The following is a 22,309-nucleotide window of genomic DNA, read 5'->3' as shown; positions in this document are numbered from 1 at the left end:
CATGTCCAAGTGTCCAATAACCTTCTGAGATAGAGTTGACCACGAGCCGTCTAGTTGATAGCATTTTCCCATGACTTCTCAATAACCATGTTTACAACTAAAGCCTTGGACTAAAATGACCTTGAGGTGCTATGTGCAATACTTTGGTTTCCTGTTGGTAATTACCATAACTTTAGTTTAGCCAAATTGTCAGTATGGGTTAAATTTACAAATTTGTGGCTCTGGGCTCATAATTTACGTGTAGAATTACTTAGTATGAATTAATACAGCTAGTCAAGAACCCTAAGTATCTTATTTCCCCACTGATGACTTCTAACATTAAACCAAAGATATTATAGTAAATGTCTATTTCATCAAGCAGAAAAAGATAGTCATACTTTACATACCTTAAAAGAGGATATACAGAAAAAGAGACTATTGTTGAATTTCTATTGCAAATTTTCAGCTTTCTGGGGTATTTCACCTTATGTTCAAGATCAACATCAAATATTTGCATTCCATTTTGTGATGCTTTTTGCACAAAGTAGAGATGCCTTGAAATCCAGTCAATTGTAATAATTGTGATATCAAAAACCAGTGCACCTCGGAAAATCTTAACAATAGGTAGAAAACATAGCCAAGGAGATAGTGGTCATTTTTTTTGTTTTCAAATTTGAGGACTTTTCTGTAATCTACCATATTACTTACTTACTGCACTTCTTTATAATCCAAAATCTCAATAGCTCTGGACTGTGTATCATTGTATCATTGGTCCTCTTCCCACATTGTATTCTTTCTCTTGGTTAATTTCAACTACCATGACTTAAACTATAATTCATACGCCAGTGCTACAAACAGTAGCAAAAGCCCTCACTGAGTTACTGATTCAAACTGAATACTGAACATCTCCATATGAATGATCCCAGGAAATAGTATTCATCACTTCACCTCCAAAACCTTCTTTTCTCCTGCATACTATATTTTTATGGATTTCCAACACTCACCTGAGGAGCAATTCCAACAAATGTGATTTATTCATGACTTCCTCCTATCATGACTGCCCATCGTGAATAAATCCCATTTAAAATATGTCCCAAAATTGTTCTCTCCTTTCTCATCTCACTGCCTCTCATTTCCTGCCTACCATTTCCTGTCCCGGTTTCTGTGATGGCCTCTTAGTTGTCTAAGACTTAATCTTCTCTAAATCATTACTGACATCACTAATAGAGAGGTCTTTCTGTAACATAACTTGATCATGTGAATGACCCACTAAGTTTCTTTAATGGCTTGATGTGGTCTTCAGGATTGGCACTCCACACCTTAGCACAGTAAAAGAGGCCCATTATACTGAGGCTCCTGTCTACTTCTCCAGCTTTCCCACCTGTCCTTCTCTCACCCTCATCCCCATCTCCTTTCCAAGCTCACTCTATTTATAGCCTCCTAAACATGGTATGGCTCTGTTGTTTCCCTGTCTTTACACTTACTACCCCCTCAGCTTTTCCCACCTTCACCTGGATCATCTTCTTTGAACTCAACATTATACCACCACCCCTCCAACCTGCACTGATCACTCATTTTCTGTCATACTACCACATCCTACCCTCAGCCTGGTATGATGCTGTCTTCTGTCTGCCTGCTGTATTCAGTGAATGCCACCACATTCCCAGCATTGTGCTCAGGCCTCCCCTAGATTATCTCATTTAATCTTCACAGGAGCCATATGACCAGATACCACATAATCAGTAGTTAAATAACTTGCTGATGGCCAGATCTAGTAAGTGGTGAAGCCAGTTAGATTCTAAATTTCAGATCCCAAAGCTCACACATAAATTACTATACAGTACTATCTTCCTAGTGTTAGACTCATACCAGACTGGATTTGTTCAAGGACTGTGATTTTTTTTTACCCCTCTATCCCAGGAACTAACACAGTGCCTTAAACCAAATAACTATTTGCTAGATTAATCCTGAATGACATTTGCCCAAAATCTAATCTCTATTTATCTGTGGCTAAGTAATTAGACAACATCTGTCCTTATCAACCATTCTAATCTTAATGGCTCAACCACTGACCAGCCATTTTAATTACAGGGTAGTGTGGTATGCAAATTATCCATGTCTTTCCTTCCAGAATAGTTTACATAGTGAGATACCTCAGCAGTGGACCTGTTGTGCATGTTCAGAAGGTAAAGTGAGTCTCCTTGAGCATAATACCCCATTCCGTCATCAGCTGTGTAGCCCATGCTACTGATGTCTCTTTCTGTTGAAAATGTCCATACAATTTGATTTTGATCCATATCTAATAAAACTATCTTGCTGTCAAAAAGAGTTACAAGGTATGGAAATGGGTTGATTTCTGAAAACAAGAAATGAAACACTTAGAATATGTATAAGGGAAAAAAAATCTTTGGTTTGGCAAAATCTCTTGATTTACGAGCAGACTATTCTGAAATCCATGGGTCTCCTCTGGGGTCGTCTACTGTTCCAGTCTTGGTCAACACTGCCCAGGCACCCTATGCTTAGGCTTATTTAAACATGTTCGTGGATGATAAAAATTGATTATTTGACTTCAGCTCAGAGACAGTATTCATATTCTGAGCATACCCAGGGTCAAGAATGTTGTTAAAACACTAGCTGTTTTTTGCACAGGTGTTTGGTAATAAATACCTGCTGTTTTGGACTTTACTATGTCAGAAAATGGTCCAGGTCCTTTGGATGTGAAGACTCGAACCTAAAGAAAGAAAAAGATACCAAGAAAACGGCATTCAATGGTGTCCTCGATGATAATAATTCCATTCTGAAACTGATAGATTATTGAAGATTTCACTTCATAATTCTGATTATGAATAGTTTTTTTTCAAGTTTTTATTTAAATTCCAGTTAGTTCGAGATAAACCATGAGAGACTGTGGACTCTGAGAAACAAACTGACGGTTTTGGAGGAGAGGGGGGTGGGGGGTTGGGTGAGCCTGGTGGTGGGTATTAAGGAGGGCACAGATTGCATGGAGCACTGGGTGTGGTGCATAAACAATGAATCTTGGAACACTGAAAAAATTAAATTAAATTAAATAGAAATAAATAAATGATATAAAATAAATTCCAGATAGTTAACGTACAGTGTAATATTAGTTTCAGGAGTAGAATTTAGTGACCCATCACTTACATACAACACCCAATGCTCATCACGATTGTCCTCCTTAGTGCCCATTACCCATTTAGCCCATCGCCAACCACCTCCCCTCCAGCAACCCTCAGTCTGTCCTCTACAGTTTAGAGTTTCTTATGGTTTGCCTCCCTCTCCTTTTCTTCCCCTTTCCCCTATGTTAGTCTGTTGTGTTCTTAAATTCCACATGAGTGAAATCATATGGCATTTTTCTTTTTCTGACTGAATAGTTTCAAATAGTTACTTCCATCCGAGTATAAAGCAATAAATCACTAAGAGGTAAATATTCCCTCATATTCATGCTGGTGGTTTGTTTTTTATTGTTGTTGATCCTTTTGTCTAAAAAAGTATGAAGTAGGGGCACCTGAGTGGCTCAGTGGGTTAAGTTTCTGCCTTCAGCCCGGGTCATGATCTCAGGGTCCTGGGATCAAGCCCCACCTGGGGCTCTCTGCTCCCCAGGGAGCCTGCCCCACTCTCTCCCTGCCTGCTGCCTCTGCCTACTTGTGATCTCTTTCTCTCTGTCAAATAAATAAAATCTTCAAAAAAAAAAAAAAAAAAGTACGACGTAATGGCACAAATCTCCACTGCAAAAGATTTGAATTTCTAAGAAAAGTTTTAGCTATTTTCAAAATTTTCTGTAGAACATTCAACAGAAACAAAACTATGCATATTACGGTAAATTTCCATTTACTGTGAAATAAACAACTAGAAGCTTTAAATAAGTAAATTTACTATACTTTTTAAAAAGGAGATTTAGAAAAGGAAAATAATAAGAAAATAATAATAATAAATAGAATAAATATAAATATATAAATAGAAATATAAATAAATAAAAATAATAATTAAAACTTACATTTGAAAATAAATTGTGCGTCTCAAACCACTTTTACACACATTATCTCTTTCAATCCTCACAACTATTAAGAGCAGAAACTGGACAAAATCTCAGTCAAACCTAAGTAACTCATCCACAATGATACATGCAAAAACTGACATAAAAACCAAGTCTTCTGAGGGCTGTATAGTTTCTTCCCACTGTGCAGCCCTGCATCCTAGTACCAAAGCTTTTTAAAAACAGTTTTTATTACATGTCTTTTCTTGTGTAGTGAATTACTTCCACTTCCAAAACTTGCATATGCACAATAGCCTATAAAGAAAACTGACGTCCATAATGATGGACCCAAAGGGAAGATCCTCAAGTGCCCTTTCAATCAACAAAGCATTAGATTTTTTTATATATTTCTAGTGTTAAATATATTTTACCATATTATACATACTACTCTCTGTATATGTGTGTGTATGTGTGATGCTACACACATATACCAAGCCATCTTCACTTTTGCACAAGGCCATGTTAAGTGAAACTCATGCATACCCATGCATATCACTTTGCATGGTTTTGTGGTGGTTGAGATCTGAAGCTCTATGTAACAGACAGATACACTTAACCAGGATATTTTTTTAACCAGAACACACATAAATCTTAACCAGTAGGAATGTGTGTTATCTTTAACTTTTATGTACAACTTTTTTGATTTGTCTATGTAGACCTAATATGTTAACAAAATAATTATTAAATTAGGACTTTACAAAAAGAAACTAGAGCCTCAGGAAGCTCAGATCTCTAAAACATTTCCCAAAGCATTATGTTCCCCAGGAAGTAATGGAAAATGGCTCTAAATATGTACAACATTGTCACCAACTTTCTATTTAATGAAGATATGAAAATCATCAAACCGTCTACTGTAAGTAGAAAGCTATCTCATATGAAAGTTAAAAGACAAAAATGAGGTGGAGGTAGCTTTTTATTCTTGGCTCCCATTCTCTCTCACTTTCTCCTCTATTAGCAGCCAAACAGTAACTTTGAGATGTCAACCACCTAGACCCTCAGTTTTTATTTCCATGGGTAGCTCCAAGTTGGGACATCCAGAGGACTCACAATAGTGAATGATCCGGTGGAAAGGACTCTAGAAGTTGGACTATAGCACACCACTTCCTAGCCACACAGCATTAGTAACTCACTGATACACCCAGGGACCTGGATTTTTCTTCACAGACCATAAAAGGATCAAATGAGATAAGGAATATAAAAGTTATCTACTGTGGTCCATGGCCTATAGTGATCACAAAAAAATAATGGTCTGTTCTGAATCTGAAAGCCAGAAAGTTGTCAAGATGTCCTTTACCCTAGCTGTCCCCTCTCCCCTCTGTGTCCTCATTACCCACTTGACTTCCATGATCACAGTGGACCCCAAATTATTGACAGAGTGGCCGAATTCCTAACTTAGTTCTTTAATCAATCTTAAGACCCTCATTTCCCTGTTTTTATTCATACCTGGAAGGCAACAGTGTACCCAGGACTCATGCCTTCAAGCTGAAAAGACATCTCTGAGGGAGTTGTGTTGACAGTGATCCAGTCTTCGAAAGTTTCATTTGTTTCTGTCTGGTTGGATATTTGATAGAAAATTTCAAATCTTGTTAACACACCATTTTCATGCTTAGGCTTATTCCATCGAAATTCCACTACAACTTTATTCTGGTTATGGTATTTTCCACTTGGTAATACAAATATCCTGGGGTTCTGTGGTGCTGACGGAACTGCAAAGCGGAGACACAGATAAGGTAGACAAGAATGAAAGGTTGACTTTTTACCATTCATGGTGAGGGTGTGGAGAAGCTTAGTAATAAGTACTTCTCATTCTGGACCACTGGAGTGCATCTATCTTGTTCTTAAAGATCTTCAGGAGAGAATATTCCAAAGATTTCTTCACGAACCTATCCTGATATTTCATCAAATCTTTCTTATCTTCAACCCAAATCCCTCTTGCCAGCACTTAGGTCCATCTTTCTCATCTGTGCCTCATCACCCTCATCTGGAGGGTGGCTGATTCTCCTTATAAAATACAATATTTACTCTCATCTTGATACAGTGATTCAGCTGGTGGTGGAAATGGCAGTCACAGGAAGTAAGGCAGGAACTCGGTCCAGCCTTTGTCCAGTTCAGGATGTAACATGAAGTATATGAGGGATCCAGGCACTCTCACCTTGAATCCTCCCTGGCAGCAGGGAGTACCCCCCAAGAGTATGGTTTGGGGTTACCATTCATTAATCCTAGAGTCAAACCAAGAAATTTAGTCTCTCCCATTCCTTCAATGAATTTATCTTCCTCTTAATCAAGAGAAATTCTTCTGCCTGATGTCTATGTCATTTCATCCAAGATGCCTGTCTTCTGTCTTCTGACTCCTCTACGAGGTCCCCTTCCATTCTCCACTCCAATCGCGTCGCTTCTCAATGTTTGACACTCACATTATTATGCAATCTACAGGCCTGCTTACACTGTGCTCACATGGGATACATTTTCTTGAATCATCTCGCAGAGCCCAGCTAGAATTTCCCCTCCCCAAAGGCCTTCAGTGACCATACCAGTCCACGAGCACTGCGTTCTCCTTCTTAGGAGATGGTATAGATGAAGCTTGATATAAAAGAAGCTTTCCATCTTGTCTATTTGCTCTATGCCATTGCAACTCAATTTTCACGGTCTCATTTCTATTATCATTGGAAGCATGTGTTTATCTCTACTGTGTTATGTGCTCCATCAGAGAAAGCATCTTTTCTTATTCCTTGTTAAATCCCCTCAAATCTAGGGGCACCTGGGTGGCTCAGTGGGTTAAGGCCTCTGTCTTCAGCTCAGGTTGTGGTCTCGGGGTCCTGGGATCGAGCCCCACATCGGGCTCTCTCTACTCAGCGGGGAGCCTGCTTCCCCCTCTCTCTCTGCCTGCCTCTCTGCCTATTTGTGATCTCTCTCTGTCAAATAAATAAATAAAATCTTTAAAAAAAGAAAAATCACAAAATCACACTCTTTAAAAAAAAATCCCCTCAAATCTAGTATAAGACTGGCACACCGTAAGTGCTTAATAAATATTTGTCAATTTGAATAATTTCCCAACTATATTGTAAATTTCTGAAGGCAAAGGCCAGATCTTTTCTTTTTTTTTTTTTATTTTATTGCCCCCAACATCCAGCAGAGTGCTGATGACCCTAGCCCCCTGTGCATCCCTTGACAGATGCAGACAAAGCCATTTCCACAGAAGAATCCGACCAAAGCTGATATCCCAAGACAATCTCAAAGAGAGCATACCTGGATCCAAATGCTAACTGCTCCAGAACCTGCCCAGGCTCCACTATGTTCCTGTTATGAGACTTATGGATAAATATCATTGAAAGAATCTTAGCAGTTAAAAAACCACAATGGTGGGGCACCTGGGTGGCTCAGTGGGTTGGGCCTCTGCCTTCGGCTTGGGTCATGGTCTCGGGGTCCTGGGATTGAGCCCTACATCAGGCTCTCTGCTTGGCAGGGAACCTGCTTCCCCTTCTCTCTCTGCCTGTCTCTCTGCCTACTTGTGAACTCTGTCAAATAAATAAATGAAATCTTAAAAAAAAAAAAAACAAACACAGTGGTGAATGGATGTCTAAGCTTACTGAGCTCTCACTGCCTGCACAGGTCCTGTGCTAATAAGCTGATATTAAATAAATCAATAGGATACTATCATTGACCACATTTGCAGAAATGACTGAATGGAGATTTGATCAAACTATAGCAAAAAGTCTGGATTAAGTCCCAGCCCTGCCACTTAACTGGCTATGTAACATACCGGGATTCTGGTTTCTCATTTGTATAAATGAGATAATAACACCTGTCCTACGTTCCTCAGAGCAGGGTGAAGGTCAAACAAAAGGATGAAATGATGTTTCTGACACATGATAGGTATGCAACAAATGTTTAATAAAGGAGTGATACATATAAATGTGCTTTGCAAATTTTATAGCAATACACGTATAAAGATATGACTAGCATCCTTTTTAAAATATATACCAAAAAGAAACATTAAATTTGGACAAATCAGTTATTCATCTTTGGAAGACTCTAAGCTACTATCCATGAGAACTTCTACCGACAAGCCTGCCTTCCATGAAATTGTCTCTGCTGTTATATGCCCATTTTCCTTATCAAGTGTTTCACATATTTCCTGAAATTTCTGCATCAGATATATTATGATAAACAAGTGAAACAGTCTCTAAGAAATCTTTGAAATATGCTTTTGGAATAAATTACTCAGATTTATTTTAATGGTGCTATTCTAATCTCCAAAGTCACTAAAAGGGTCTTTTTTTAAAAATTAGTAGCTATTTATTCTAGGTCATAGAAAGTGAGGTTCTGCCTTTTGTAAAAGAGATTTTGACCCATGTACCTGTTTCTGGTGCTCGAAGTGACAGAGATGTTTTGGGGCCTTTTCCCCAGTACGTATAAGGAGTGACAGAGAGATTAAAGAAGGCATAAGGCTCCAGACCTTCCACAGTAAATACAGGTAAAAGCTGTTGTTCACTAGCCAGGAACTAAAATATAAGAAAAAAAAACATTATTTTCTTAGTGAGAGAATCACAAAATCCTTTATTCCTAATTAACTAAAATCCCCAAACTCTGGTTCACATGTAAAGTCAAAACCTGCAATTTTGGAAATGCTGATGTTGGTCAGTTCCATGTGGTTCACACAGACCAGTTAAAATGTATCTAACAAACCGGCTGTTACCTCTAACCCCAAAATGGTCAAAGACTGGCTATAAACAAGGGCTCTAAGGAAAAATAACCAAATGTATGGGAACAACAAAGGAAATAGACGGGCTTGGCTAAATGGAAGAAGCACAGATGAGTGCAGGCAGGGCTGATGCAGATGGTACAGACTGCTTAAGAACTGGAAGCTACTAGAACCCACACTATACCTTAGATAGAGAACTGAATTCCACACTGTAGAAAATTACACCCCAGTCCACTGCTGGGGGAGCATTCCACAGGATTTGGAAACTTGAAGCATTCCCTTCGATCCTAAATGAAGACTCTTGAACAGAATCTGGAATAACCTTGGGGGTAATGGAAAAGTTGCCTATGGGATGAAAGAAAGAATAGAGGGAAAAAGAATTTAAGATTCTCAATCATCATAGAAAACACGGAAAAATAATGGAAGTTACTAATAATTGGTACTAAAACAAAATTTCCTTTCTTTAATATATCCTGAAAATTTTCTTTTGCTGTTAAACATGTTACAAATTTGGTTAAGAGTGAATTGACCAATGGAAACTACTAGAGCCTTTTTCTTTTTAAGACATAATTTTTGGGTGCATACGTGGCTCGATTGGTTGAGCAACTGCCTTTGGCTCAGGTCATGATCCCAGAGTCCCAGAATCAAGTCCGAGTAGGGCTCCCGGCTCCATGGGGAGTCTGCTTCTCCCTCTGAACTTCTCCCCTCTCATGCTCTCTCTCACTGTCTTTTTCTCAAATAAATAAATAAAATCTTTTTTAAAAAAAAACATAATTCTTAAGAAAAAAAATCCCAACCTAAACATTTATTTAATAAAAAATTTGGAGGAGAGTGGGTAAGCAGGAATAAAATCTTGTACCTGGCAGAGGCTTGAGGGACCTCTGAATAATTGTGAACTGATTAAATTTGGCTGGTTCCAAAACCGAAACACTGGTTCTCTGACCTATTTCCTGAGCTGTGATAATCTTAAAGCCATTGATCCAGAAGAGGCGATCACTATAGTACATCAGTGTGTTCTGGGAAATTTCCGAAGTACTCCAGGCTGCAAATTCTGTGATGTTGGTCTCTCCAGAGCTGCGAAGACATGACACCAATTAGCATGTGTACCTAAAGTGAAGGGGAAGGGCTGGTACATGCCTTACTGGAGAGAATATGTGTTTGTGAGAGTGTGTGTTTGTGTGTACAAAAACCAAAAGGAAATACTTTGCAACAATAATTATTGCTATCTTTAGTTCCATAGAAAACTGATTTTTTTGCGTTTTTGTTCAAGTATACCTAAAGCAAACTTTCTAGGACTTTTCTTCTTAAAGTGATATTGCAATGGCAAGAAGATACACAGGTTTTAAGAAATACTTTCAATTCTTGGAAGTACCCTCAATATTGACTGCTTTTTCTTCATTGTGCCATGCCTCCTTCCTATAGTTGGTTAGTCACCTTCCTTATTTGCCATTCATCATTCTAGCATATTTGGTCCTTCACTTTATACTATTCACAGTTGTTCTTCAGTGATACTCATTAAGCTCTTCAGCTTATTCAAAATGCTCCTTTTCAGACTGGGGGGTTCAAGTGAACAGACTATTACTTAAACTGATTTTACAGTTTTTTTCTCAATGACAGAATTTTACAATTTTTACTTTAAAAATCTGCTTGGTGGTTTCTCAAATTACTCCAGTTGCCTAGTACTCAATAAATAAAAACTATCTCAGTGATGTTTAGCCTTTCAAAGTGATGGCTTGACTTTTTTTTCAAATGATTTTTCTAAAGCTTTTTAGCATTGACATGCCCTTCTTTAGAAAGTTTTGAAGTATGGTGTTTAAAATCAAAATACATACAAATTTTGATCTGTAAATTTCACAATACCTCCCTGACAAAACTGAAACTACCCAAGGGGACCATAACTGGAAATTGGGAAACTTATAAAGAAGTATATTCACAAAGACTATTCTCATCACCCTTTTTCTAGTAAAATACTCTATTTATACCTACACAGTTATGAAAACAGTATCTGATTCGTTTTTTTGGACTTTCATCCACTAGTCTGATTTTACACCTTGTTATTTCTATTTCTCATTAGAACTTTCCAGCAACCTTGTGTAATACATAAAACCAAATTCCAAATGGAAGGAACCTCACCAAGTGGGATGCACGTGGTCTGAAGAGGCTAGCCTCCTCTGGACCACCCACAGAGCTGCTGCAGCCTGTATCTTGTGAACACATCTGTGTTAGTTTTGCTCACCAGGTTCTTTGTTTCAACATTCCCAAAATAATCCCCAGGACAGATTTCCCCATCGGGCGAGACTGGATATCCCACAGTTGCTACTGGCTTAGTTTGCCCCTCATATCCAGCTGACGTCTCCTCCCCTGTAAAAATCTCCTGAGCTAACCAGGAAATTCTTGACCTCCAATGTTCACAGCACAACATCAGCAAAACCTCTTCACTTTCAGGAGGTCAGTATGGGGCTTCCTTCCACATGAAATTTTAAACCCTTCAGTCCTCAGCAATAAGTGAAGCTGGATTTAAATCAAAGCTCAACAGGAAAGTCATAAAAAGACAAATTCTTCCACAATACTATGAAGTTGTGTATGGAGGTCAGCTGAGGCTACTAGGCTGAAGGTTCATTCATTTACTCATCCATGCAACAAAGGTTCTGTGCCTAGTTCTGTGTTAGTCACCAGGAATGCAGCGGTAAATAAAACAAATACAATCCCCACCCTCACAGCGTGCACAGGCTAGCAGAAAAGGCAGTCTGGTAGAAGATGAGCAAACAATAGTCCTGTTTAACAGCACTGTAAGAAGAAAGGTGGAGTGGGTTCCTGAACAAGGAGACCTACTAGGGTCTGGTCAGAAAAAGTGTTTCTTAAAGAACAATGTTCAAACGGAGCCATACAGGCGGAATACCAGTTAACCAAAGGAACTGAGTCTGGGAACATATCAGGCAGAGGGCACAGCAAGGGCGTTGGCTCCTTTGGAGTAACAAATCAGTCCTGACGTAACTAAATACATCTAACTCTTGATAGGGGCACCCTCTTGAACTTCCAAGTCAGATATGTTGTTATACTTGTAACTGATTCATTCTTTTATAAACTGAAGGGAATGGACGGACATAGGAGAGGGAAGAGCAATTTCGAGAGTAGTTCCACTACAGTTGTTGAGTTCAGAATATACTGAGTCGCAGCCAATAGCTCATCTCATCTTTACTACAAGCCAGAGCTGTAACTGCCCAATGTACTAGCCACAAACCACATGTGACTACTGAATCCTGAATATGACTGAGGAACTGAATTTTTCATGTTACTTAATTTCAATTAATTTAGGTTAAGTTTCAAAACTAATATTTGACTCATATATTATGAATCATATGTTTGATTTATTAGAAAAATTTTAAGTATTTGAAAAATGGGCATATAAACCAACTTTTTCAACTGTAAATTTTATAAAATCTCAACACAGATCAAGTATTTCCTATGAAAACTTAATGTACAAGTTGAGATGTGCTATATATGTAAAATACACTCTGGATATTCAAGAACTAATATGAATGAATAATTTACCTGTATCTTTTTACTTTTTTCAATGAGTCAACCAGGAAATTTACAGTTACATATGTGGTTCATATTATATATGTATTAGTGCTGAGCTAAACTAAAGAAAAGGAATTTAAAATGTAGAAGAAGGAATCTGGGCTATATATAAGGAAAAATTCTTTACTTGTAAGATGTTCTGGAATCCATGTCTTTCTGTACAACTTTTATTTCCTGATATGATAAAAAAAGGCAAGACTTACTTGGAGGGCAAAAGTGGCTATCCATGGCCAAGCACTGTTGCACTTGATTGTGAAAGCATACACAGAAATATTATTAACCTTTAGATGAGGAAATGTATTTTTAAAAAGGAGAAACCTCCTTTCTCCACCTGTTCAATTATATCAATTCTCTGGATGCTCGAGGAGCTGGGCTGTCATCGAACACCAGCTAACCAGCCCTCCAGGATGTACAGACACAGAATGAATCATAATCTTTCAGGACACTATCACTTTAAATATATTATCTTAGATTCTTTTGGCAATCAGATTACCAGTACCTTACATTTCCAAGGAAAGGAACAACCAGTTTTCTGTGGCTCATAGGCGGGAAAAAAGCCAAAGCTGTATGCCATAGTAGATATGAAAAACTTGGTTACTCAGATTGTTGTGTATTTGCTTATACATACTATATGTTTGTATACATATTCAGATATGTATATTCCTTTCATTGTCTCTATGATTAAGAGTTTTTCCAGTAACCAAAAAAATGAATCTTTTAATCTAAAAGTAGTCTTGTCATTGTCTTCATGTACCAGGAGTTCTTTGCCTTTTTAAGATTAGGCTCCCTGAAAATTGATGAAAAGCATGGATCCTCAAGTTCAGAGTACTCATACACATCCTGAAGCCCTCCAAACTCCCTGGGATCCAAGAACCCAATATTAGAAAACTCTACCCTAGAGCAGGTACATGTAAAAGAATGAAACTGGACCACTTTCTTACAACATACACAAAAATAAATTCACAATGGATTGAAGACCTAAATGTGAGACATAAAACCATAAAAATCCTAGAAAAGAGCACAAGCGGTAATTTCTCTGACATTGGCCATAGCAACATTTTTCTAGATATGTCTCCTGAGGCAAGGGAAATAAAAGCAAAAATAAATGATTGGGACTACATCAAAATAAAAGGCTTCTGCACAGTGAAGGAAATAATCAACAAAACTAAAAGGCAACCTACTGAATGGGAGAAGATATTTGCAAATAATCTAATTATTTATCTAATTAAGGGTTAGTATCCAAAACATATGAAAAGCTGATACAACTAAATACCCAAAACACGAATAATCTAGTTAAAAATAGGCAGAAGACATGAACAGACATTTCTCCAAAGAAGACATACATATGGCCAACAGACACATGAAAAGATGCTCAACATCACTTATCAGAGACACACAGATCAAAACTACAATGAGATATCACCTCACACTTATCAGAATGACTAAAATAAAAAACACAAGCAACAAGTGTTGGCAAGGACATTGGAAAAAAGGAACCCTCATGCACTGTTAGTGGAAATGCAAACTAGTGCAGCCACTATGGAAAGTATATGGAGTTTCCTCAAAAAATTAAAAATAGAACTACTCTAAGATCCAGTAATTGCACTACTGGGTATTTACCCAAAGAATAGAAAAACACTAATTCAAAAAGGTATGTGCACCCCTATGTTTATTGCAGCATTATTTACAATAGCCAAATTATGAAAACAGTCTAAGCATCCATCAATAGATGAATGGATAAAGAAGATACATATATCATGTAATATTATTAAACCATAAAAGGAATTAAATCTTGCCATTTGCAACAACATGGAAAGACCTAGAAAGTATAATGCTAAGCAAAATAAATCAGTCAGAAAAAGACAAATACTATTTAATCTCACTTATATTATGGAATTTAAGAATTAAAACAAATGAACAAAAGGAAAAAAGAGAAAGTGAGAGAGACAAACCAAGGAACAGACTCCTAACTGTAGAGAACAAACTTATGGTTACCAGACAGGAGGTGTGTGGGGGGATAGGTGAAGTAGGTAATAGGGATTAAAGAGTATGCTTATCATCATGAGCATAGTATAACAATGTATAAAATTATTGAATCACTGTATTGCACACCTGAAACTAATATAACATTAATATGTTAACTATACTAGAATTAAAATTAAAAACCTAAAAAAATGAAAAAAAAGAGGGGCTCCTGGGTGGCTCAATGGGTTAAACCCCTGCCTTTGCCTCAGGTCATGATCCCAGCAAGCTCCACATCTGGCTCTCTGCTCAGCGGGGAGCCTGCTTTCCCCTCTCTCTCTGACTGCCTTTCTGCTTACTTGTGATCTCTCTGTCAAATAAATGAATAAAATCTTTTAAAAAATGAGGAAAGAAAAATAAATAAGAAAAATGTTAATTCCCATAAAAAAAATCTCTGCCCCAGAGCATTATCTTTTGTTTTACTTTAACCCTTTACTGACCATCTATTTATGCAAATCTGCACATCTCTGGGTGTTTCTTCACCTATGGGGAAAAAAAAGATTTCTAAATTATCTCTCTAAATGCTGTTCTCTAATGATTTAATGTCCTTTATTTAAATTTGAGATCTATAACTGCTCCTTTGAAGTTAAAAACTGTTGGCTGTTTATCAAATTTTTTTTTAAGACAGGGAGACAGAGAACAGACAGAGAGAGAGAGAATTTCAAGAAAACTCCATGCCCAGCACAGACCCTCACACAGGGTTCAATCTCATGACCTGAGTCAAAATTAAAAGTCATTCAACTGAGTGAGCCACCCAGGCTCCCCACTGTTGGCTGTTTAAACTAAAAATAGTAACAAACATGGACTTTATGCTGCAGGTAAAAATAAAATATATGACAGCAAATACACAAAGGATAATAATTATAATACATTGTCATAATTTTTTTTTAAATTAGGTTCCATGCCCAGTGTGGAGTCCAGTGCAGGGCTTGAACTCTCAACCCTGGGATCAAGACCTGAGCTGAGATCAAGAGTCCGATGCTCAACCAACTGGGCCACCAAGTACCCCTTGTCTTAAAATTTTTAATTCATGAAATAAAATTATTTTGAATATTGACTGTGATAAACTGAAGGTTTCAGTAAAAAATGAGTATTTTATTCCCTAAAGCAACTTAAAAAAAATATAAGTAGACATAATTAAAATGTCATGAGAGGAGATAAAATGCAATACTAAAAATTATTTTATTCACCCTCAAAAATGGAAAAAAATAGATACAGTAAAGAACTGATGAGACAAATGGAAGTCAAACATCAAGATGACAAATTTTAATCCAAATATATCAATAATTATATTAAATGTAAATGAACCAAACATCCAGTTAAAAGACAGAAATTATCAGTCTGCATAAAAAAGCAAAACCCTATATGTTGTTTACAAGAAACGTATTTTAAACATAAAGACAAAAACTGAATGAAAGTAAAGGGATGGATAGAGATGTACCATATAAGCACTAAGCTTAAGAAAGCTGCTGAGCTATACTGATTATCAGAAAAGGTGTTCCTTAAGATGAAGAGTAATACTATAGATTAATGAGGGTATTTTATCATGATAAAAGGCAATATAATCAAGTATATAAATAACAATATAAACACAAAGCACCCAGACACATCAACTAAAGAGAACTACAGGCAAATCTACATAGTTGAAGACTGTAACACCTCTTTCTCAGTGACAGATAATACAAGTAGACATAAATATTTTAACTATGCTGTCAACCAATTTATGTACTTGACAGTTATAGACTACTATACCAAACAAAAGTGGAATAAATATTCTTCTCTAGTACACATGGAACATTCACCATGACATACCCAATGGTGGGCCATAAAATAAGCCTAAATAAATGTCAAAAGACTGAAACTACATGGAGTATGTTCTTTGGCCACAATGATATTAAATTAGAAATTAATAGAAATAATACCTAAATAATCCCCAAATACCTGAAAACTAAGCAACATACATTTTAAAAATACATGGGTCAGAGAAAACTAATAAGGGAAATTAGAAAATATTTTGAAATCAATGATAATGAAACACAGCACACTAAAATTTATAGAATATAACTAACATGGTTTTTAAAAGAAACTTACAGCTTTAAATGTCAATATTATAAAAATATTAGTGGAATGATTTGAACACAATGACTTCTCCTTTCATTTTAAAAAACTGGAAGTATAAGAGGAAGTTATACCTAAAATAAATAAAAGAAAAAACAGAAAAATAATACTGGAAAGGAGTGAAATTAAAAAATGGAAAAACATAGAGAAAAATCAATGAAACTAGAAGATAGTTCTTTTAAAAGATTGATAAATTTGATAAACCCTTAAAAGGAGTGATCAAGAAAAAAAAGTAGAAATATCAGAGATATAGGAGGACATCACTACAGACCTTATAGACATTAAAGTGATAACAGGGGACTATTATTAAATTTAATTCAACAACTCATTCAAAATGGGTAAATTCCTTAACAGACATGAATTACCAAAATTGATTCAAGAGGAAATAAAAATTTAAATGACCCTATATTCTTAAAATGTATTAAATTTATAATCAAACAATTTTCCACAAGAAAACTCCAGGCCCAGATGGATTTATTGGTGGATGCCATCAAAACTTAAAGAGGAATTAATATCAATGCTATAGAAACACTCAGAAAATTGAGGCAGATGGAATGCTTCCTAATTCATTTTAAAAGACTACTATAACCCTTACTAAAGCATTCTACATGAAACCAGAACAGTGAATTTAGCAATGAATAAAGATACAAAGTCAATATATAAAAATCAACTGAATTTCTCTACACTAGCAATAAGAATTTAGAAAATACAATTTTTAAAACACCACTTACAAAGCACAAAAAAATCAGATATTTAAGGATTAACTAAAGAAAGATGCAAAAAACTTCTACACTTCTACACTGAAAACTATAAAACACTGCTGAAATAAATTAAAGAAAACCTAAATAAATGGTGAGAGGCATCATTTTCATTGACTGGAAGACTCAATATTTTATGATGTCCATTGTCCCTAAACTGATAAGAGATTTAAAATTCTAGCATGCTAGAGGCACCTGGGTGGCTCAGTTGGTTAAGCAACCGACTGTTGGTTTGGGCTTAGGTCATGATTTCAGAGTTCGAGATCAAGCCCCATACCAGGCTCTGCACTCAGTCTAGCATCTGCTTAAGATTCACTCCCTCTCCTTCTGCCTCTCCCTCTACTTGTATGCACTCTAAATAAATAAATAATAAAATCTTTTTAAAAAATTCCAACAGGCTTTATTTTAGAAATTAGTGAGATGATTTTTAAATTTGTTTGGAAAGGCAAAGGATGAAGAACAGCCAAAACAAAAATATTAAAAAAGAAAAACAAATTAAGGACTTAATATTACCTATCTTTAAGTCTTTTTTTAAATTTATAGTAATCAAGAAAATGTAGTATCCACATGAGACTGGATAAATTATCAAAGGAACAAAATAGAGTCCAAAAATAGACCCAAATATGCTCAGTCAAATAATTTTGAACAAGGGCACCAAAACAATTAAATAATGAATAAATGGTACTGAAGGGGCACCCAGGTAGCTCAGTTGGTTAAGCATCTGACTCTTTATTGTGACTCAGGTCATGATCTCAGGGTCATGAGATGGAGCCCTGTGTCAGGTCCACATTGGGCATGGAGCTTGCTTAAGATTCTCTTTCTCTTTGGGGCACCTGCATGACTCAGTCGGTTAAGCGTCTGCCTTTGGCTCAGGTTATGATCTCAGAGTATTTCAGTGTCCTGGGATAGAGCCTTAAGTAGAGCTCCCTGTTCAGCAAAGTTTGCTTCTAGCTCTCCCTCTGCTCCTCCTGGCCTCCTTGCTTTTGTGCTCTTTCTCTCTCAAAGAGATAAAGTCTTTAAAGGATGCCTGGGTGGCTCAGTCGGTTAAGTTTCTGCCCTGGGCTCAAGTCATGATCCCAGGGTCCTGGGATCAAGTCCCGCATTGCGGGGGGGAGGGGGGGTCCGTGCTCAGCGGGGAGCCTGCTTCTTCCTTTCCCTTTGCCTGCCCCTCTCCCTGCTTGTGTGCATGCTCTCTTTCTCACTCTGACAAATAAACAAATCTTTTAAATAAATAAAGTCTTTAAAAAAAATTTATCCCACTCCCTCTGCCCCTCCCCCTACTCTTGCTCTCCCTTTGTAACAAAGAAAAACAAATGGTACTAGAACAATTGGATATTCATATAAAAAAGAAACATCTAAAAACCAGTATCTAAAATTCATATCTAAAAAACCAATTTTGGACGGACCATATATTTAAATATGGAAGCTAAAACAATTTAAAAAGCATTATAAAAAACCTTTGCAACCTTGGGATAGACAAAGATTTCTTATAGAGGACACTGAAAACACAAACCATAAAATAACTGATAAATTGGGTAAGTAAAAATTAAAACTCCTCATCACCAAAACACACTACCAACAAATATATAGTCTGTCAAATACTGGAAGAAAATATTCACAACACGTATATTTAATGAAGGACTTATATAGAACACATAAAGATCTCTTGCATCTCAAAAATGAAAAGATATATAATCAATTAGTGAGAAAAATATTTGAATGGCCACATCATGAAACAAGACAGAGGATTATAGGGGAAGGGAGGGAAAAATGAAACAAGATGAAACCAGAGAGGGAGAGAAACCATAAGGGACTCTTAATCTCAGGAAACAAACTGAGGGTTGCTGGAGGAGGAGGTGGGTAGGAGTGATGGGGTTACTGGGGGATGGACATTGGGGAGGTTATGTGGTATGGTGAGTGCTGTGAATTGTGTTAGACTGATGATTATCAGACCTGTACCCTTGAAACAAATAATGCATTATATGTTAATAAAAAAGATGATATATAAGTAGTCAATAACAAATTAAAAAGTAGTCAAAACTGTTATTGTCATTATCAGCTGTAAATTAAAAAGCACAATGATATACCGCTACATACCACAGTGAATGGTGAAATTTAAAATATTGCCAAAGAGCGCGCCTGGGTGGCTCAGTGGGTTAAGCCTCTGCTTTTGGCTCAGGTCATGATCTCAGGGTCCTGGGATCGAGCCCTGCATCTGGGTCTCTGCTCGGCAGGGAGCTTGCTTCCCCTCCTCTCTCTGCCTGCCTCTCTGCCTACTTGTGATCTCTCTCTCTCTGTGTCAAATAAATAAATAAAAATCTTAAATAAAATAAAATAAAATATTGCCAAAGCCAACTTTAGGGAGGATGTGGAAGAACCAGAGCTTTCATACCTCTCTGGTGGAGGTTGGGGGGAATGTAAAATGGTATAAACCCTTTGAAAACCAGGAATTTACTTAAGAAGTTAAGCATATGTCTCTCCTATCACCCAGTAATTCTACTCATAGGTATTTATCCAAGAATATGCCCTCAAAAAAAACCTTGGATATAAGTATTTTTACCGTTTTATCCATTATAACCAAAACTGGGGAGCAATCCAAATGTCCATCAAGAGGAGAATAGGTATGCAAACTGTGGTCTGTTCATGCAATGGAATTCTACTCAGCAATAAAAAGGGAAGATTAGGGGCACCTGGGTGGCTCAGTGGGTTAAGCCTCTGCCTTCAGCTCGGGTCATGGTCTCAGGGTCCTGGGATCGAGCCCCATGTCGGGCTCTCTGCTCAGCGGGGAGTCTGCTTCCCCCTCTCTCTCTGCCTGCTTCTCTGCCTGCTTGTGATCTCTCTCTCTGTTAAATAAATCTTAAAAAAAAAAAAAGGGAAGATTAATACACATGACAACATGGATGAATCATAAAGATATTATGCCAAGTAAAAGAAGCCAGACACAAAAAGTACATAATTCAGGGGCGGGGGATGGGGTTAGAGACTGATTGGGAAGGAGCACAGGAAAATTTCTGTGATGATGGATATGTCTGTGTTTTAAAATGTATTTGTCAAAACTGATACACTGGAATGCTGAAGGTCTGAAGATTTCATATTATGTATATTACACCTAATTTTAAAAAGCAAAGATATGGGGGGAAAAAAAGTTAGGAAAAATACTAGAGGGGGGAAAAAACAGACAGTGCTATTAGGAAAGATGTGGCGACACCAACAAGACAACTGGGGGCTTAGTTTAAGGACACAGATGGAGAGAATAATTCATGTGCTTCTTTCCACTCTGGTTTTCATGTGTGCCATACGGGATGCCTTCTGCCTAACTATCATATATATACTCAACCTTGTTAAGAAAAGGAAAAAACACTTCCATCCATTTCTGGGCTCTCGAGAAGCATTCTTCTCAGTGTCCCCACTGTACTCTCTTTCTGCCCTGTCACAGGATTCACCACATTCCACTGTATTTGTTCACAAACCTATCTTTCCCCACAAGCACAATGCCTGCAAAAACAGTGGATAATTCATAAATGTTTATTGGGAGAATAAATTACCACATTACCACATAACCGAGGTTAAGGAAGTTCGTTCTCATTCTGAACCAATTGTTTTCAAGATTATTTACCTCTGCCCCCGAAGAACAGCTGCGTACAGGTGAATACATCGACTGTCTTGAACCAACCAATACAGGAGCCCATCGCTAAGGTCTAAAGTTAGAGCAATTACCTAAATAGAAAACAAGGTGAGAAAACGAATCAAATACATGTTTGGAGGATACCTTTGTGAATAAGCCATACTTAAACTATAGGTTTCTCTTTAACATCCTCTTTGGAATAATAAACTCAATAATTTTTACCTTTCATTGAATATAAAAATTACATGAGTGTGCTTAGTTCTGTGCAATTTGGATATAGACACTGGTTTCCTAAAAACCCTCAAAATGCAGAGATTTCTATAAATTCAGCTCTGATGGTTCTCACAGTATGATTCTTGGACCCACAACATCAGCATCACTTGGAAACTTATCACAAATTCTCAGCCACATTTCAGGTCCTACTGAATCAGGAACTTTGAGTCACTGTGTTAGATTTTGCCTAAAGCTAGCCATAACTTTGGACCCCGGCCAAATAAGCCAATGAACTTCATTTTCATTTAAATCTGTTGTTCTCAAACATGGATGCACATTAGAATCACCTGCCGAGTTCTTAAAACCCCCTCAATTCCCTGAGTGCCTCCCATTAAATTATAACCTCTGGAGATAGAACCCCATTTCCAGTGTGTTTTCAAATTCTCCAGATAATTCTAATATGTCACCAAGCTTGAGAACCAAAGTTTTAAGCCATTTTAAATTATATTTTCTGTTCATTACAACCAAAACATCCTGACACATTTTAAAAATATAATATACACAGGGTTTTTATGTGTTATAATTTAATAGAGTCATGTGTATATAAAGCTCTATTTCCAATTCACATCTGAAAACCACTGCTTACTAATCTTCCCTTGTTTTCTTGTTACAGTGCCTGTCTTAATTTTATGTCCATTTGTCTAGGTGAGGCCTGAGGAAAGACTGCTTCTCCTATGAAATAGACTGCATGGACAAAAGTTACAACCCAAGGGAACTCTTTTTCTTTCTTTGGTGTTAGAAGTATTTTTCAAACAAGCTGAGACTGCCAGGCTCCTGACCTTAGAATGATGGACAGGTTCTAGAACAGACCTAGGGGCTTAGAGGGATCAAGGATTAAAGCAGACTACTATGTCTTTTTTTTTTTTTTTTAAAGATTTTATTTATTTATTTGACAGACAGAGATCACAAGTAGGCAGAGAGGCAGGCGGAGAGAGAGGAGGAAGCAGGCTCCCTGCAGAGCAGAGAGGCTGATGCGGGGCTTGATCCCAGGACCCTGGGACCATGACCTGAGCCGAAGGCAGAGGCTTTAATCCACTGAGCCATCCAGGCGCCCCGACGACTATGTCTTTAACAAGATGCTGAAGCAGAAAAACAAAGATGATGAGCCAGGGAGAAATGTAAAAGAAGAATACAGCAAGGTATCCAAGAACTAAAAATCCTTGCTCACAGGTTCCCCAAGGCCTGCTACCAAGGCA

The 22,309-nt window shown here is 37.2% G+C and overlaps 1 protein-coding gene across 2 annotated transcripts in view; it reads right to left on the bottom strand.

Moving 5' to 3' along the window:
• ROS1 (ROS proto-oncogene 1, receptor tyrosine kinase) overlaps positions 1-22,309 on the bottom strand; it is a gene marked incomplete at its 5' end in the record, with an annotated part of 117,138 nt that overhangs the window by 53,545 nt on the left and 41,284 nt on the right. For both annotated transcript variants that reach the window (XM_080805488.1, XM_080805487.1), the window contains 8 exons: positions 387-592; positions 2,133-2,335; positions 2,647-2,710; positions 5,477-5,739; positions 8,391-8,535; positions 8,920-9,080; positions 9,595-9,809; positions 20,832-20,932. In XM_080805488.1, the coding sequence (XP_080661614.1) occupies positions 387-592; positions 2,133-2,335; positions 2,647-2,710; positions 5,477-5,739; positions 8,391-8,535; positions 8,920-9,080; positions 9,595-9,809; positions 20,832-20,932 (1,358 nt within the window). The remainder of the gene's footprint in view (positions 1-386; positions 593-2,132; positions 2,336-2,646; positions 2,711-5,476; positions 5,740-8,390; positions 8,536-8,919; positions 9,081-9,594; positions 9,810-20,831; positions 20,933-22,309) is intronic.

Source organism: Martes martes (assembly GCF_963455335.1).
Source record: "Martes martes genome assembly, chromosome: 6".
NCBI lineage: Eukaryota > Metazoa > Chordata > Mammalia > Carnivora > Mustelidae > Martes > Martes martes.
Note: the sequence above shows the minus strand (reverse complement) of the source record. Positions and strands in the feature narration are given on the sequence as shown.